At 38.3% G+C, this 19309-nt stretch overlaps 1 protein-coding gene across 2 annotated transcripts in view; it reads right to left on the reverse strand.

Annotated features, from left to right (window-relative positions):
- The window catches only part of dok4 (docking protein 4), a 268036-nt gene that overhangs the window by 78222 nt on the left and 170505 nt on the right, over positions 1-19309 (reverse strand). For both annotated transcript variants that reach the window (XM_039763188.1, XM_039763187.1), the window contains exon 3: positions 18598-18836. In XM_039763188.1, coding sequence (XP_039619122.1) covers positions 18598-18738 — 141 coding nt within the window. In that variant the 5' untranslated portion in view covers positions 18739-18836. The remainder of the gene's footprint in view (positions 1-18597; positions 18837-19309) is intronic.

The raw sequence follows: 19309 nt of genomic DNA on the forward strand, positions 1-19309 counted from the left end.
ACAAGAACAGTACCATTGCTTTGACGCTGGGTGCCGCCAGTTTGCAAAACCGAGCAGAGAACTTGCGTACGACAAGGCATGAGGTACCGTGGAAAAGTGCGTGGCTTTACGCCAAGTGTAGGTTTTATACATCGCGATTTGAACGTGAAAAAGTTCTTACGCAACATTTCTGTGCGTACGCACTGTTTATACATGAGGCCCCAGGAGAGAGGCAATACATTCCCCAGGACATGAGAGGGCAGCCCCTCGTGTTTTGCATCAGGGCAACGGGACTGGAGTTTGGAAGCTCAATCCTGTTGGGGACCGTGGCTATCGGCATGGAGCGCTTGGACAATCCTGGAGCCTTGAACTGCAGCACTAATGCCACACCAGGAAGTGCTGCAGGAAGAGCATCACGGAGTACCTGAAGCACATTCAGGTGTATTATAAAAGGGGTCGCCTCACTCCATTCGGAGAGCTGGAGTCAGGAGGCAGAGGATGGATATTACAGGAAAGGAGAGAAGTGGAGGTGGCAGTAAGAGAGAAGAAATAAAAGAAAAGGGAAAGGACTGAGTATTGTGGGCTTGTGCAGTGTGTGTGCTGTGAAGAAAATAATAAATGTGTGTTTTTGGGACTTGTGAGTCTGCGTGTCTGTCTGTGTCAGGGCTGAATCTTCCACACTATAAATGTATATGAGACAGAGAGAGAGAGAGAGAGAGAGAGAGACAGACACACACTTACGCTTTTGTGCTCAGGCAGTTTATTTAAGGTTTATTTGCTTTACTCTTTTTAGTATAAACATTTTTAAACAGTTAACTTTATACCTACATGTTATTGGTCTTCTCCCAGATGAAATTATAGCATTCTAAAACAGAATGCACACATTGGTACTGCCACACTCACTGGTCTAATATACAGTCACCACAAACATGATGTTAACCTGCATGACTTTCTGATGTGAGTGGAAGTCATAATATCTAAAGACAGTGTAAAGACAGGTGTGGAAAGGGTAAGCTCGGGAGATGTGACACAGAAGCACTAAATATTGCCACCCTCGCTATCATATGCAAGACCTGCAGCAGTTTTTGGACAAAATAGCGCACATTTGGAAAAGAATCCATATGTCCACTATAGAGTTTTGTTGAAAAACACCTTCATAGAGTTTTTTTTTTTTTAATTTCTCCTAGTGCATACATTAACATCAATTTTAAAGCTATAGTATCTGTAACCTGATGATAAATCCCACTAGCATTTATGCAGACTACTGCCCTCCATCCCCATTTTTTAGTCATATTCCTAAAAGAGAAGCAATTATTCTAAAGCTTTAAAATAAATCTCTCCATGATCCCTGAGGAATGCAGTGACAGCTTCATGAGTTCATATCCTAACAGCTCAGTAGGGGTATTAAAAGACTTAGCAAGTAAGCCTTCCAGTTCATTTAAACGCCTTACACTGCAAGACAAATCCATCCTGCACTAACCTGCCTGATCTGAACAAAACTCCACTTACAAATGTCTGATGTAAGGGACGCCAAGAATGTAAAATCCTACTCTGGAATCAGCAGATCCCTACACTCTTGCACTAGGAGAAAGTTCAAAAAATGAATAATTGTCACAGACGGATAAACCCAAAGATTTCAGGAGGGGAAGGTGAAATACAAGACTGATTGTTTAGTGCTACTATGGGATTTTAAAAACCTTCAACAGAAACAGCAAAGTAAAAACCAAATGTGCTTTTTTCAGCTTCAAAAAAAGAAATCAAGCTAACTACATTTAATCCAGCCTAAACTGTTTAAGCACAATAACACCTTTTTACATTTTTTAATGTATTCCAAACTGCTCAGCATCATGGGAGGATGAGCCTCATAGCCTGTCCTGGTAACAAAAGACATAAGGCAGATATTGATGAAAAGAATACAAGTCTCTCCAGGGACCTAACCACAACTCAATTACTAGGTACGAAACAAGAGTCAATAGAGATAAAACAATAGACTTGGGGACAACAACCAAACTCCATACCAAAGAAAGAAGGATTATTTTCCCTATAGCCCGGAAGTATGTCCCAGTCACGTGGACAGAAGAAATTACATACTTCCGGGTTGAAGAAAAGGAGTTTTTATCTGACCCGGAAGTGTTGCCAGTCACATGGACAGAGAGAGAGAAACACTTCTGGTTCAAGGACTATAAAAGACTGTGGGAGATCCCAGACGGGCGAGCTGAGTTGGGAGTAAGGGAACAACGCGTCTGGGTGTGGAGGATTGTTATTGATTTATTATTGTATTGATTTATATGAGTATTGTGGAGTGGAGGGTGCTTTGTGCACATTATTCTAATAATAAAACCAATTATAGGACTTTTATCTGGTGTCTGGCGTCTCATCTGAGGGTTCATGGGGACGACAGCGCCCCCTTATCTGTCACAAAGACAAGAAAGGGCCAGGGCCACTCAAACACCTATTATACTGACTACATTAGAAAAATAGTTACACCTACCATATCAACTCACTGCACAAATTACTGAAAAAAAATGAACACTACTACTTCTAAACCCAGCCATTTATTGCTTTTCTTATTAATTAAATCCAGGACAATTTCTTGTTTCTGGAAGTTTTGACAATGTGGAGCTGTGCTTAAAGAACTTAGAGACTCTCAGCTGAAACACATCTCTCTGAAGTATGTAACCCTGAGACAAGCTGTCTTAACACAAACTATTACTTTGCCTTTCAGGAGGCCACATATGAAATATCACACTTTTAAAGTGGGTGCTTTTAGGTAAAATCTTTATCTCTGCACACAGAATTTAACAACTCTTTAAACCTTTTTGAAGTAATGCAAGTAGCAACATCATATGTCTTCATTGGCTTTTAATGAATATTTCACAGCTTGCACCTCCTAATATTGAAGTTTAAGTCCCTTTTGGGACAGAATGTGTTGCACAAATTAAAAAAAAAAAACTGGAATGTTCTAAGTGTAAGAAAGATCACCTCCATTTGTGCAAAGTCCTACGCCAAAAGGAGGGTATTAATCCCTTTTAAGCTACTATTGATAAAACATTAACATCATACTTCCCAGTTGTAGTAAAATACTCTAAACACATTTGTTTGCGCTGAAATGGGAAAGAATGTAGTTGTATTTTTTTTGCATCTCTTTAAAATATGTCTGCAGTTATCATGCACAGTGACACTTGCAATTTGTTATGTTTATGAATTAGATTTTCTATATTGATAGTTTTGTATTTGATGTTTTTATTTTCAGCACGCAAGTCACTTAATAATGTGAAAAGGAGGACATAAAAATAAACTGATTTTGTTTTATGTGGTGATACAAGTATTTAATATAAAAAGCATGCCCATAAACTGCTTTCTTTTAGAAAAGAATAATAAAATAGAACAGATGATACATTTTGCCAACTTCAGTTAAGATTCATTTGTTAATTATAACTCCTAAAGAAACAGCTTAATGGATTTGTATATTGCAGACTCTGTCTGTGTCATGGCACAAACTGGCAAATGTACAAGATTAAAGAAAAATATAACCACATGAATGAACTGATGTTGTGAGAAGTGAGATTTGAATAGGCTGTGTGAGACTGAAATTCACAAACATACACATCTCCTTGTAGTTTGTATTGAGAACATCAAGTTCTTCTCAGCAGATTGACAAGAGATATTTGCTGTGAACAGTTCCAGACAACCTGCTATTTGAATCAGTGCAAGCCGAAGGAGAATTATCAGACAGTGAAACAGTTTCAGGCTGAGTAGATTGAACTGATTAACTGACTAGAGCAATTACTTGGATGGTAGCTTTAAATAAGGTATAGTAACTGGATTGGAAAATTTTAACAAAAAACTCACAATTTTAGAAACCTTAGTATTCTTAAGCGCTTATTTTTATAATAACATTTCTTTGTAATAACAATTTTCTGCACACTATGGCCTTGCCACTTTCTGCTGTAATACAACATTGGCTGTTAGGTCAGCAGAAATATAGTAGAAATATTGTGGATGTTAAATGTTCTTTAAGTACATTTAGCGTGGTACAATAGGAAAGCATTGGTGATGAAAAGAATGCCTGTCAATAAGGCACTCATTTGTGAAGCTAATGCTTTTTTTGCAATCTTTTTACTTAATTAATACCATGACATAGTACAAGTGAAGAAATACATTTTCCTAATTTTCATTGGCTAGCCTCATCTTTTATTGCTCATGGTTTCCTTTTGTTCTAATCAAATCCTCAGTAAAGCAAATACATATAAACATTGAAAAATGTATTTTATATTAATATACTATATAATGATTAAGGTAAAGAAAGAAGAGTGAGCAAACTAAGGCTGGGGCTACACTTCACGCGACGCGATGCAAGCTGCAACGGGCGCTCCTGCTACATAAGTCCTGTAATGTTTATACTTGCGCACGTACTTTACGTAAATCTGAAGGAATCCACCAGGTGGCAGTGCGAGATATTTTCACGGTGAGAAGAGGTTCAGCTTCACTGTGTTGTGAATTGCCTGGAACACCCATTAAATTCCAATGACATCTTACTGCAATATCTGAAAAGGATGTTTAATGATTAAATCCATCAGTCCAGGGATTTGTCCATTTCAGCTAGAATTGGGCAAGAGGCAGAAACAATCCCTGGACGAGGCATCAGCTCATCCAAGGTGACTACAAGCACAAACATACACGCTGGCGTCATTTTAATGTTAACAAATCTGCATATTTTTGGAAGGAAACTGGAGCACACTGTGGAAACCCAGCAGGAAAACATGTACACTTGAGGCAGAGAATATCATCAACATGACTCCCTGCAAGACAGCAGCGCTAACGCTCCGCCAACGTGTCACCCCCATGTGTGTAATTATTAACAGTATTTATTATTTAAACGAAATTACCGATTTATCTGTAAACTGTAACATACGTACTTCAATGCATTTCATCATGAAAGTGATATCAAGTATAAATCTAAGGATTCTAAATGTGCAGAGAGTTGGAATATCATACATTTAATGTTTTCAGTGTGGCGATCTATTGCTGTTTGCCGCTGCTGTCAGTACCGGAGGAAGCCCTAGAAAAAAAGACGGCACAGAAGATGGTATGTGAGACTTTTAAAATGTATCGTGTCATTACAATCGGGAATATGCGACGCTTGAATATAAAAGCACCACGAAAGCATCTGTATGTTGGCATTTTGCTTTACCACTTCGAACCATTCATCAAACATCGAAGCCCGCACACTGATCTTGTAGGATCCGCAAAGTGTCTTTCTGTCACATTTACATTGTAACTTTTAGCACACAGACTTTTTGCTGGTACTGCAACTTACGCACGCGTTGCTTTAATTTCTGAGGATCTGCTTAGAGGATGCATCAAATGAATGCTGGAAACGCGTGGCAGCCATGATGCGGGTGCGTAAGCGTTCTGAGCGTGAAGTATGAACAAGCCCTAACTGCAATGTGAACCGGTTGCTAAAGAAAAAAAACACTTAATGTACTGTATCTTGCACATGGACACACATCTTTTCAGACTGACTTTTAACATGATGAAAAACACTTTTAAGCTCTTGACTAATTTGTTGTTTTAATTTTACCTCCAAGTCTGGCACTGAGAAGTCAATATGCCAGCCAGTAAAAAGATTCCAGTGCACATCCACTATGTCACAAAGGACTTCACACAAAAAAAACACAAATTACAGAAAAATAATTATTGCAATTGTAATGCAAGCAGGTCAAGGTGAGATTAGGCCCCAGTAGGTTAAGGGGGTAACTACAGATTTAACAATGTCCTGCTTACATAATCTTAAAAAGGTTACCTAGCATCTATACTTTTCTCTTACTTCAAGCTTATTTTAACATTATGCAAGCTTGCAAATGCATTTAAAACTGAAGATATCTGTTTTTGCTAGCTACAGTACAAATTTATAGGTGCTGTAAGTGGCTCAAAAGAGCATAAAAATCTATATCTCCACAGAAAACATTGTGTGCCATAAACTGTTGCATTTTCAAAATTAAAATTTTACTGGAACATAAAACTGAATTACATTCAAATAATGATTGATAATATTTTATTTACTTTTCTATAAATATTGTGGCAAAAACTAACTGGTGCAATGTTTTCTGGTGGGATTTCCTGGGAAAGGTCTGCAGGTTACTTAGAAAGAGAGTTAGTGTACCCCGCTGCCCCCTGGGCAGATGTGTTACTATTAGTCTTTAAGCCCTTCAGCTGCCTCTTACTCGCACTGTGTGACAACGTATACAAAAACATTGCAATGCTATCAGAGGGAGAGACCCACATTCTCTGATATATGCACATACCAATTCAACCAAACAGACTTTTCCTTGGGAAATGGTGCAAGCAAAATGCAAGGCAAATCCTAAGAGTTTCAGTGAGTTGGCTGAATACTTTCTATCAAATGAAAATGCCTTTAACGGATATGAACTCAGCATATGCAGGCTTAAAAAGAACATCCAAATAATAAAAAGACTAAGATCTATACCTTTTGAAATCCACCATACTAAACCACACCCATTTATCTCCACCCTTTCTCATTTGCTATATATTGCCTTTGATTCCTACATGTGTAATTATTTTCCTCTGATGATGACACTCAGTAGGTGTTGAAAGCTCAGGAATAAAAGACTAATTTAAGATACATGATTCAATTTTACCCTTTGTGGACTTCTTGCAAGAAACATGCAAATCGTATCACAGACCTTCAGATAGACAGATATGGAAGGCACTATACAATAGACAGACAGACAGATATTTTTTTCAACCAGGGGCTATTATCATTTTTAACCAGGGGTTAGATACAACTGGCCATGAGTAAAACATTACTGCCACAGATCAAATCCTGCTTTTCCTAGTGACTGACCTTGGCTTTTACTGATGGACACTGCAAACCACAATTTCACAGGAACCTGTATTCTTTTAAATTCAAACAGGTAAATTAGTAGGAATAATGGGAATTTTGTGCATTAACATATTTTTCCTCTGTATTACATTCTGTAAAAAGTATGTGTTTTAATGTAACACTTTGATCTGTAATCTTGTACTATTACAAAGTTTTGCTGGGTTTAGGTCAAACACAAAATACACTAATCATAGTTAATTTATTACATACAGCATGAATGTTTATAGACGGCACCTTTATGTGGCACTTGAAATGGACTAAATGTTTTAATAAGGGTGCAAGGTTATGACAATTTAAATAACTGATGATCGTTGCTTTGATTTAATTTTACAACTTATTTTCAATCAATTCAACAGTACCATGAAAAATGCATTTTGTGTTGCAACTACATATCTTATATTCTCTCTACACAAAACAGTACAATTATAATTATATATATAGCATTCATAGTCTGAAACACAATCTGATTGTATGGGTGGTTACCTACCAGGTAACGTGTGTGGTTGGACTGCAAGTCGGCAAAAATCCGCCACGGGTGCCCTCTCAGTTGCGAGAAGCAGATCATAGAATGTTACATAGTTAACTGTCAAATAATGCAAAGAGTACGCAACACGTGTTTCGTTTCATCAGGCATACACACTCCACCCCTCATTGGGGATTGAACCTCGGACGTCAGACAAACGCACTTCGATTGTGACAAAAAATACTCTTCCAGTTCCACATCCAGCCCATACCCTCCCCAAACAATTTTTTTTTAAATCCCTTCTTTAGTCGATATAAATTGGAAAGCTAACTAGATCACAGCCGGAGTTTAGCAGTAGCTCGCATGTTTGATTGTGCATGTGTTAGAAGAAAAGAAATCTCAGACTGGCCACCCTGTATGTCAATCAAGTGGCAAATGCCATAGGGAGGATATATGATAGACTAATGTTTAAAAAAAACTTTAATGCAACGCAATCTACCCGCACTACCTTTGCGATCGACCCATTGAGCACCCCTGGTGTAAGGAAACACCTAAAATGTATATAAAACTGTTAAATGCTGGATTAGTTAAATAATTAGAAATGTAGTGTTTCATGTTTCTTTTTTACGTGTTGCAATAAAGATACAACACTGTAGTAAACTGTCACTATTTTTCAAAACAGCAATTTACTGATATACAAATATTTATATAATAAAATTTCAGTATAACACAAACACAATCTTGCTTACATAAAAACACCTCTTTTTCCAAAATTAATATTTTTTTCTGAAAAAACAGTCATTACCACCACTCACTATTCAAAAATGTAAAATATGGAAAAATGTTAAACTGAATTTAGCTATATTAAGAAAACAAATGTTCTATGTATATGCAAAAATGAAAGTACACAATAACATCTTAACTGACAGTAACATAAAATTAAGAGGTTAACATAAACACAACTTGATAGCTCTGGTGTACTGGTATGTAATAGCACTAAAGGTAACAATATTATTATATAACAAGCACGGGGAGTAGTAGTGTTACATGCTTCTACCAAACTCAATCATTGAGCAGCAGCACCGCCATTCTTGAAGAAAATATTGTAATGAAAGGTACTCTCATTTCAGGAACCAGCATGGCAAGCATCTGCTTTTCAGTGTATATTTTTCATCAACATAATGAACTGTTAGGCTCAGGTATGCTAACATAGTTTTACTCATCCACATATTTGTCTTGGTTGCTTTTAGCATTATTGTTTCAGGTCCATATTGATTTTTTGACATTTGGCATAAAGTGAATACAATGATAAAATAACTGCATGAAGACATGACTTCTCTTACCCAGACTCTTCATCATTTTCTAAAACCTTCGTTGCACACAGTTTTAATTGGAGCCTTGTCTTTTAATAAAAAAAAACAAAAAAAAAAACAAAATGACTAATACTATCTGATTGTACTTTCAGTAGCCTTATGGATATGGATATGCGTTAGCCTAAAATGGTCATCTGTGTAGCTGTCATAACATCAATTGAACTTAGAGCTGCTTGCTTAGCTTTCATGCACTCTTCATACTGGAGTATGTGGTTGAATTTTAAATGGCTGTATAAATGTTTTCCTGCAGCAGTTTAACAGATTGCACAATAAACATTTAAAAACAAAATATTTCCAAATTATGCATAATTAACTTTATTTTGGTAGTTAACTACTTCCATATTTCAAAACTGTTAGTGTGTATAATTCAATTAACCTACAAGTCAATCAAAATTATTACTTTTACACACCCAAAGTTGTCTTCTTTAAAATAAATGTTAAGAATATTTACAATTCTAATTGAGCTTATTTCACAACCCCTGTACCCCCCAAACTCTTGGAAGGCAGAAAAAAACATAATTGCAAATGGGAAATAAAAGCAAAGTGCAGCCATGGATGGAAGGGGGTGGCATAGGTTAAAGAGAGTGTGATTAGAATTAGGTGTGGATGGGCGAATTATACCATGAATGAGTCTCATGTACTTCAAATTCAGAGATGGCTACTTCACATCCAAAAGTGGCTGAGAAATGCTGCTTTAGGTGTATGTGCTTAGAGATGCCAGCAAAAGCACTGTCCCTACCCCAATAACTCAGCACTGGAAGAAGCTAGTATAAAAATGTATGCATGTACTTAGTTTATTCCAAACATGAAATTAAAGAAAAAAGCAGCAACTAAATAAATAAATAAAAACACTCTGAAACTTTTGCAGGGTAACTGCAACAGCAGGCAGGAAAAGATTGGTGATTTGAAGCACAAAACTTAAAATCTGTTGAACAAACTGTAAGGTTTCTCTGACTCTAGTGGTGAACAGAAATTGTTTCACAGCAAAAACTGGCATGAATTAAAATTTTGAAGGCAAAATTTTAGATGAGTACATAATTATACCTACAAAGTTACTGACTGTTTACTTATTGCTTCAGAGTGATATATAGTGTGTGTTTATTTTTAGGTATGAAATTTAGGCACATTAATGCCATAAATCCCTTAGTGCATACAGGGTTAAATGTCAGATGATACAGGTTCAGCATTACTTACAGTCTCATTTTTTTCTAAAAGCTGCTGCAAACAGAAAAGAAATATATTCACTTTTTCAAAAAATATGTTGCACTGGACCAGAGTCCTTAAATGCATTACACATTTAGCATTTAGTTACTCCTATGATGTGAGAGCCTCTGTATATGCAAATCTGTGCCTGAAGAAGCTATGCACATCCAATGTGTTACACTGATATATTACCTTGAAGAGAGAGGTGCGTGGAGATGTAGATTAGATTGTCACAACACAATATCTGTGGCTCTTCTATTAGAAATTCAAGTGCAACATCTAAGAGCAACATCTTTCCCTATGTGTTTTCAGCATTATGATTGTTGAGTGGTTTTTAGGGACTGAGGGTGCTGATGGTTTTCTGTCCCGCTACTGGCGTTCAATGGAACAGAACAGATAAACAAGATGAGTGTCAATATGCCTTTAAGAGTACCAGTAATAAACCAAAAACAAAAAAAAAAACAAAAAACTAGCATTCAAGCTTTGCAGACATTCTCTTCCCATTTTACACAATCACATTTCTTTGTTCCTGTCCAGGATGCTTTCCTGTCTTCAGTCATCCATCCACCCTGTTGGCTACTAGTGCAATTCATATGACCAGTCAGTCACTTCTGTTGCATCCTTTTTGCATAAAGCATGTAAGGATAATATTAATAAACATGAACAAATGTAAAATGATCAAATAAAAAAAAAAAATGCTGGCAGATTTTCCTTTTTTTTATAACTTCACCAAATATTAATCAAATCCATCATGGCATTTTTCAGATTTTTGGGGTATTGGGTGCGGGAGGGGGTTACCCATAAAAACTGATATATTGAAATGTTCACTCTTAGAGGATACCTACTGCCCTAGTTGTACCATTCTGCCAATTTTCAGCTTTTTAACTAAATGGGAAATAGTGTTTTTGTTGAGAAGTGAATGAGTTACTCAAGTGTGAGTAACTGCATGAGTTACTTGCATTTTATATATACTTGTACATTATATAGATTGATTTTAGCTTTCAAATCTGCTCATAATGATCAATACACACAGCAACCAATCCAAAAGTACTGTAGTGTAGTCAATACTTCATAGCAAATAAAAATATAAATTAAGGCACCTTAACCAACTGAGTTTGCATGAAATGTAACAAAGATGCAAATTAAATGTTTAAATGTGAAATCAAGCTGAAGAACATAGTCCTGCATCATGCCTTTCTAGCACTGTGGCGGGGCTCTGCCATTGTCTACTGCAGTGGTTACCAAAGTGCTTTAAATCAAGGACCACTTTACCAAAGTCAAAAATGCAGAGGTCCACCTTTGGCCACCTGCGTTACAATCAGAGGTGGGTAGAGTAGCCAAAAACTGTACTCAAGTAAGAGCAGTGTTACTTCAAAATAATATTCCTCAAGTGGAAGTAAAAAGTAGTCTTCCAAAAAATTACTCAAGTAAGAGTAAAAAAATATTTGGTGAAAAGACTACTCAAGTACTGAGTAACTGTTTGATCATAATAAATGATTTAATTTTTAGAAATGGTGTAATAAGACAGACAAAAATATAAAATAATGTGCAAATTCTGCTATTTCCAAATAAAATAAAAACTGAGTAGAAATAAATAACATCTTTACAAAATAAAGATGCACAAATAACACAGTTCCAAATTTCAGTTTTTCACAACAAAGCTTTTGAAGCCAATACCTACAGTAGGTAACATGTAAACATGTATGTCTGAACAGTGCAAACTACTTACAGTGACAAGATATACTGTACACTGACAGTATTATACTGCATATGCACTTGCCCTCCAAATAGCACAGCTGGTAGAAAATAACATTAGAACAAGGCAGCTTGTGCACGTACAAGAAGTCTCATTTTACCTTGACTGTCTGTGCCTGTGCATGTTTGGTTAAAAAGTGCTTCTTCTTCACTCAGTGAAGTGATGGTTAAGCTTCATCAGGAGTTGGCTCTCATTTTTCATGTACAGTGGAACCTTGGATTCCACTTGGCGGTAACTTGGTTTGCAAGTGTTTTGCAAGATGAGCTAAAATTTTTAGTAAATACTGACTTGATAAATGAGCGAGGTCTTGCAATACGAGTAGTCCATATACACTTTGTCTGCTGAGTGTCACATGATCACAACTGAGCTGATGGTTTTTCTCTTTCTTGCTGCGGGATTGTGGGCAATCGTCAGTCAGTGTGCCTTAATCATATAGTCAACATCTGTACAACTGTATACTGTTTACTATAGCATTGTGACCATGTGTGTGTGCTGTGACGTGTGAGTCCCCGTCTTGCACCCCAAAACACGAAGCTGAGTCTCAATACTTTAGCAACACCATCTTTATTCAGTTTGAAACACGAACAGCGCAGTTATTTATTGCAGCGGGATCTGACACTCTCCTATACACAGACACAGCAGTCAGGCAGTGTCTACGCTGCCACAGTTTGTGTGTGGTCATATGATTGCACAGCTACGTCTGATTTGGGGAACGGAGCCAAATGATTATTGTTGCGACGTCTGATTGGTGAAAAGGAGTCCTATGATTATTGTTGCTATGTCTGATTGGTAAAACGGAGCGATGTGATTATTACTGCTACGTCTGATTGTGAAACAGTCATGCAGTAGATCCACTGGCGGATTCTCTCTGGCAAAAATAAAGTGCAATGTGTAAATAGAAAAAAGTAACGAGTCGAGTGTTGCCCAATGTAGCGGAGTAAGAGTAGCGTTTCTTCTTCACAAATGTACTCAAGTAAAAGTAAAAAGTATGGTAAAATAAAACTACCCTTAGAAGTACAATTTTTTTTAAAAAAGTTACTCAAGTAAATGTAACAGAGTAAATGTAACTTGTTCCTAATCCACCTCTGGTTACAATTATCACATTCCTTTGTTCACATGCACTCAACTGAGCAATACTGCAATGACTCAAGATGCAAAGAAAAAGAGATTGCACACAAATTCAAAGGATGAGTTAGGGTCTCTTTATACTTAACACGTCTGTGTCGCCAAAAGGTTTTTCTAGGGTGCGCACAGGATCAATTTCCAACATTCGACTCTGTGCCTCTACAATTCTGTGACTGCTCGATCCTGTGCACATTGACTGCTCATGTATTTGACAAGAAAATACGAGCTCATTTGAAGAGCAGCTGTGTAAAGTGATTCATTGGTATCTACACCTTGTGGTATAGTGGGTCCACGGCTTAAAAAAATAGCCAGTTTTAAATCCAGATAGCCGTATCAGTCTCCATGGGCACAACTACACAACAGCAGGGAGTTAATGAGGTAATTGGGGTGATCATTCTCAATTGCTTCTTTGGCTTCCTGTTGTGTGTGATTAAGGTGCTGCTAGATGGCACAGGGAATATGGAGGATCAGAGATCAGGAGAAAGAATAAAGGTTAAAAGACGTGAAGAGCAGTGTTGGAAGCACAATCTGGCCACCTGTTAGGGGAAAGAAATATAAGCTGGTGCCCCGTGAAGGAGCATAGGCTGTGGCGCTCTAGGGGCTGGTTTGCCCCACTGAATAATAGTGTCGAGTGGGCAAGAAGGACGGATGACCTCCCTATGGATCCAAGGTATGACTGCGGGAGCGTGAAGAAAGACGTGAGGATAGCCGACCTCGGACGGTCTGGCTGTGTGGTTTGGAGGCAGCTAAGAGGGGGTCAGAGGAATGAAGTTCGTGGCTGCTGAATCTCCGCCGGCTACGCGAGTGATGGGTGAACCAGGGAGATGAAGAAGGAGGTGGGCTGAGATTGTGAGGAGTTAATGAATTCATTTTAACCTCTGATTTTAATGGATATACAGTAATCCCTCGCTATATCGCGCTTCGACTTTCGCGGCTTCACTCTATCGCGGATTTTAAATGTAAGCATATCTAAATATATATCACGGATTTTTTGCTGGTTCGCGGCTTTCTGCGGACAATGGGTCTTTTAATTTATGGTACATGCTTCCTCAGTTTGTTTGCCCAGTTGATTTCATACAAGGGACGCTATTGGCGGATGGCTTAGAAGCTACCCAATCAGAGCATGTATTACATATTAACTAAAACTCCTCAATGATATAAGATATGCTTCCCGCGCTGTGCTTGATTGTTTGCTTTTCTATGTCTCTCTCACTCTCTCTGCCTGATGGAGGGGGTGTGAGCAGAGGGGCTGTTTGCCTAGAAGATACGGACGCTCCTCTACAAAATGCCGCTTTATCGCGGTGCTTCTGCATACTTAAAAGCACGTATTGATTTTTTGATTGTTTGCTTTTCTTAGCGAGCGCTCTCTCTGACATTCTCTACTCCTGACGGCGCTCCTTTTAAGAGAAGATATGTTTGCATTCTTTTAATTGTGTTAAAGAACTGCCATCTCAGTCTTGTCATGGAGCACAGTTTAAATTTTTGACTAAATGGTGTTATTTCATGTCTAGAGGGCTCTAATAATGTTAAAAGTTTGGGAGAGTTTATAAGGGCTTAAAATATATAAAAATAACCATTCAAACATATGGTTTTTACTTTGTGGATTTTCACCTGGAACGCAACCCCCGCAATCGAGGAGGAATTACTGTACAGGCAGTCCCCGGGTTACGTACGAGATAGGGACTATAGATTTGTACTTAAGTTGAATTTGTATGTAAGTCGGAACAGGTACATTATTTTAATAAATGCTATTGTTGACCAACTGTAACCAAGTACTCTGCCAATGACGGAGTTTCACCTTTTTCTGACCTTTTTATTATTTCTAATTTATTTTCAATGGTGATGGTTTTTCTTTTCTTTACTGTATCACTAGCACTTGCATCAGATTTGTGTTTCAGAGACATTCTTGAAGGGTGAAGACAAAAGTTTAAGATGAGCTCTTCTGCACAGCACTGTACACGTTATCACAGAAGGAAGGCACCAGACGTCAACACGTCTGATGTATAGGGTGGTCCAGATCTAATTATGCAATTTTCATTACGCTATAACTTATTTAGTTTATTACATAGAAAATCACCAGAAAAATCCCGGACCATTAAAGAAGCGTGCGATCTGACGACATGATGAATCGTCTTTGCGCCGAACTGGAATCATCCCTGCATAAATCAAAGTCATCCAGATGATCTGGACCTGCATAATCAGATCTGGGCCACCCTATACTGACAAAAGGCAACTTCCTGCTATGTGCTTAACAGTACAAGCAGGCTTGCTATTGATAATGAATGGGGGCAGCGAGGGGCGGTTCACAAGCACACCTCACAGTCACCACCACTACAGTATGCTGCCTGCAATGTCTGCCGCACCACAGCCCCCATTCAACACACAGCCATCCGAGGCACACTACAATGCTAACCCCCGCCGCCCCATTCACCCTCAACGGCCTCCGTTCAGCCACAACCGGGTCACCGCTTGCAGTATTACCAGCCGCCCACTTAGAATGAACAGGCAGCCGTGTGTGGTAGGCGGGCAGTGAAACCGCTTGCCGCCGGGAGCCACCCAAGGTGACGCTACACTACGTGTGCAGCAAAATCGCCCCCCTCCAGCCTCCGTCCAGCCACTGCTTGCAGCGTCCCCAGGCAGAAGATGACGGAGCGGCCGTCACTGAGGCGCATGCATCGAAGCTGTGGCCCTGTTCGTATGCCGTATCTCGGAAGTCCATAACTTGGGGACTACCTGTATTTATTATGGTTTTTATCCTCCAATTTTCACTTGGTTTTTATGGATTTATTTATGGACATTTGGGACTCTGTACTGTGGACACTGTTTTTGTTTTGTTTGGAACTGTTTTTAATAAAAGCACTTTGACACTTTTCCACCATCCCCTTGCTACTTGTGAGATTTGTACCCCCATTTGTCAGCTCATCTCGGTCATAACTATTGACGGTGTTGGGTTCTAGAGGCTCCCATGTGTGAAGGGGGAGTCTGGAGGGGACCCACATCGTCACATACCTATACAAATCAACATTAGAAGCAGGCAGAAATAACCAAATGTGCACAAAATGCATGGCGAGAAATCATCAAGACCATTGGTAAAGGTCAGTGTTTGTTCAGGTAAAAATTAAATATTTGCAAGATCAATATGTAACTGCAAAGAAAAAACTTTGAAGGAAAAGTTTTGTGTGTGTGGCACTGCCAGAATATAAACAGGCCTTTAGTACCTCTGAACATGGTTGTTTATTGAAAAGCCTTCTTTAATTTAAGTGTATGTATAAAAAAAAACAAAAAAAAAAAAAACCAAACAGCATGACCAGAACTAAGGTAAACTTGCACTGTTTCTCAGTTTCTTTCTATGCTGCAAGCTAATTCTCGTACTATTACTCTATGAGCTCCATGCTGGCTCCTTTTTGTTGGTTTTACCCATAGGTGTTTGCCTCACATCTGGTGTCTTCTCTCAGACACTAATCCATAATAAATACTTGAATACATTACACTCACAGACTTAGAAAATGAATACATCAGAAGCAGTGTGTGTCAGTGTTCACATGGAATTAGGATATTGCAGTTAACAGGCCTTAGCTCTTAAGGTGGACATCAAGGTAGATGTAAATCCACCCACAGACCTACCTATATATAGCAGAGTCAATTCAGCAATGCCAGCTCAGCTAAACTGAGCACCTGTAGGTGGAGTGGTGGCTCTGAGGCTTTGGATCTGTGTTGGCAATTGGAAGGTTGTCTGTTTGAATAACGTAAAGCCACCAGTGACTCTGCTCCATTGGGCCCTTAACCTGCAATTGCTTTGTCCTGGAAATGATGTTAACCTGCATCCAGCCCAGCAAGCAGATCCTCCATCTTTCAGGGTAAATGTGGGGGGTTGGTTGCAGGACTTGCACTCAAGCCAGTGTAAAAACCCTCACACTTTCCAGTATGGTGCTGAAGTGTCACCTATTGCACAGCAGCACTCGGGTCCCAATACAGGTGGTTCGTCATGTGGTGGGTGCGGCAACGCACTGTAAATCACCACATGCTCCCAACCTGTAGGAAACCCACATGCACAGGAAGAATAAGCAAACTCCAAACAGGTTGTGAACCCCAGTCTCCTTACTGTAAGACATCAGCACTTCAAGATGTAAACCATTTAGGAAATTACAATTCTTTAATAATTATAATTCTTTACATTTACATAGCGCTTTACTCACTACACAAAATGCCTTGCGATCTCCACACAGGGAGATTACAAAACTGTTAGCACCGAGAAAATTATATTTTAAACCTGTTTCCTTATCAAATTGAATATTGATACTATTAATCTAAATTTGAAAACTGAACCAAGTATTATAAATCGTAATGTGACCTCTGGCAGACCAGGACAAATGGGTAGCAAAATACTTCCTTATCTGTCCTCCTTATTTCCTGCCCAAGATAAGAACTGCTAAATTCAGTATTTGTGCACTGACATCTATTATATATAACACAGGCATAGACGCAACAGTGAGGTTATACTCGGGCAGTGGGCAAACAAAAGTAGAGAGAAAGAAAGCTTGAGATTGAAATACTGAACTGTGTAGTATGGGCACAATATGCCAAGCAGCGACAGAACTCTGTTAGATTCAGGACACAGTATTGTGAGTACAGTAGGCAATGTTTATCATCATACAGCAGTTCTCGATGTCAGTGAGTACTTGTTGCTTTAACAATTATAACCATTGATGGTTTGGTTTGGAGCTGCATGGGCTGCTTTCTCCACTTACAGGTAGGCTGGTGGTGCACAGAGAACAATGTTGATCTCCCTTTCACGCCTAAGGGAGGTCAAGAGTTTTTACAACATTGCCTCTAAAAACAAAACATTTGTGTCCTTACAGCTTTCTCTCTTTCTTTGTTCATAGTCTAGTTGTGACATGAGCACACTTCTCTGACTGTAAGCGTCCAGGAGCCTTTGAGTGCTTTTCATGTTAAGTGGTTTTATTTTCCTTAAGAGGGTAAAGTAAACTTGCACTTAATTTGACTGCATTCAAAAGTTTGGCATTGTTCTTACTTAATAAAAAGGTACTGGTGTTGGATATTGGAACTATACATTACATGACTCCATTTATTTTTATAGGTAGGTTTGGTTTAGTGTTTTGTTAAATGTTTCCACAACTTTTATGTACAGTATTTACTTTTTATGCAATTGTGTTATTTTTTGATAAATAGTAGTAACAGCAGCACCCTTTTATACGGGACACTCACAACTTAGTGCACATGTGCTTAAACTAGAAACTGGTGTATTCTGTATTGTAAAAATCCCTAGCTTAATAAAGTTTGCCCCAAATAACCATTAAAATGCCTTTTTACTTAATTCCTTTTCTAACAAGCTGAAAGGAGGCTGAAGGGCTTAAAAATAAACACACTGGTAGAATCTGCATGAGAGTCAGAAGCAGTCCCTTCATGTTGGCTGTACTGCTGTATGCTGTCATGGAGTTGGACAGCAAGTAAACACGAGAAAAAAAGAAATACAAGGGAACAGATGCCATACAACATTTGAAAACCCACCACCCAATATTTAAACATCAACCAGCCTCATAATAATCAAACATAAATTAAATAGCAGTGCCTTCCACTGTTCAGCATAATACACAAAAAACAAGCTGAAAGTTAAATCTGCACATTTTGAACTGTTCCAATTTGACATTAAGTTTGGAATTCAGCATAAGCATTTACACATTCCTAATTTTTTATACTGAACAATTACCAAATATCTTGGATTTTACCAGTTCCAGTGGGGGGGAGGGACAGGTCACCGTTAATCACTTACTCCTAATTTGCGGCTTCTCATCCGCACGTAACCTTGTTTGACGATGTCATTAAAATTGGACGCCATCTCCAGGTGACTCTCTGTTTCACACTCCAGTTTGGTGTAGTTTGTGTGACTGCCGCTTCTGCCTTCCTGTTTCATACACTCTTCTCCTCTACTGTTCTCTGTATGCTTCACCAGAGATTGTCAGTCTTCTCAGTCACACTTCATGACTGTTCTGTTTCACTCCTTTCTGCACTCTGGTGGGAGGAGGAACAGGAAACAATCATAAGATCAAACAATTTCAGTCTAATGATCTACAAAAATACTTTTAGAAAGTGCTCTCTAACATTAGAAGTCCTGAAAACACAAAAATGAATACCATAAACACTAATGAGCTAATGTATTACAAATCAGAACACTAAAGATGCCCTTAATAAAAGCTATAATGAGTGTCACTAAGCAAATCAGATCAAAGCATGCAACATACAGTAGGAAGAAACTCTCAGGAATAAAATGTAATTTAACAATCATCCACGTACTAAAAATAAGTAAATATTATCTGATTAAACAGAACACAAACTGATTTATTGAATATATTTGAAAAGAAATTCACCTTAAAACACTGGACTAAGAGAGATAATTTCTGGATTGTAAAAGTAATTGTAAAGGCCAGCATGGGTCAAGAAGAACCCCACAATCTTAAACATGCAAGTAAACATAAAAGAGAATG

This window comes from Polypterus senegalus, chromosome 9, assembly GCF_016835505.1.
Source record: "Polypterus senegalus isolate Bchr_013 chromosome 9, ASM1683550v1, whole genome shotgun sequence".
In the NCBI taxonomy this organism is placed as follows: Eukaryota; Metazoa; Chordata; class Cladistia; order Polypteriformes; family Polypteridae; genus Polypterus; species Polypterus senegalus.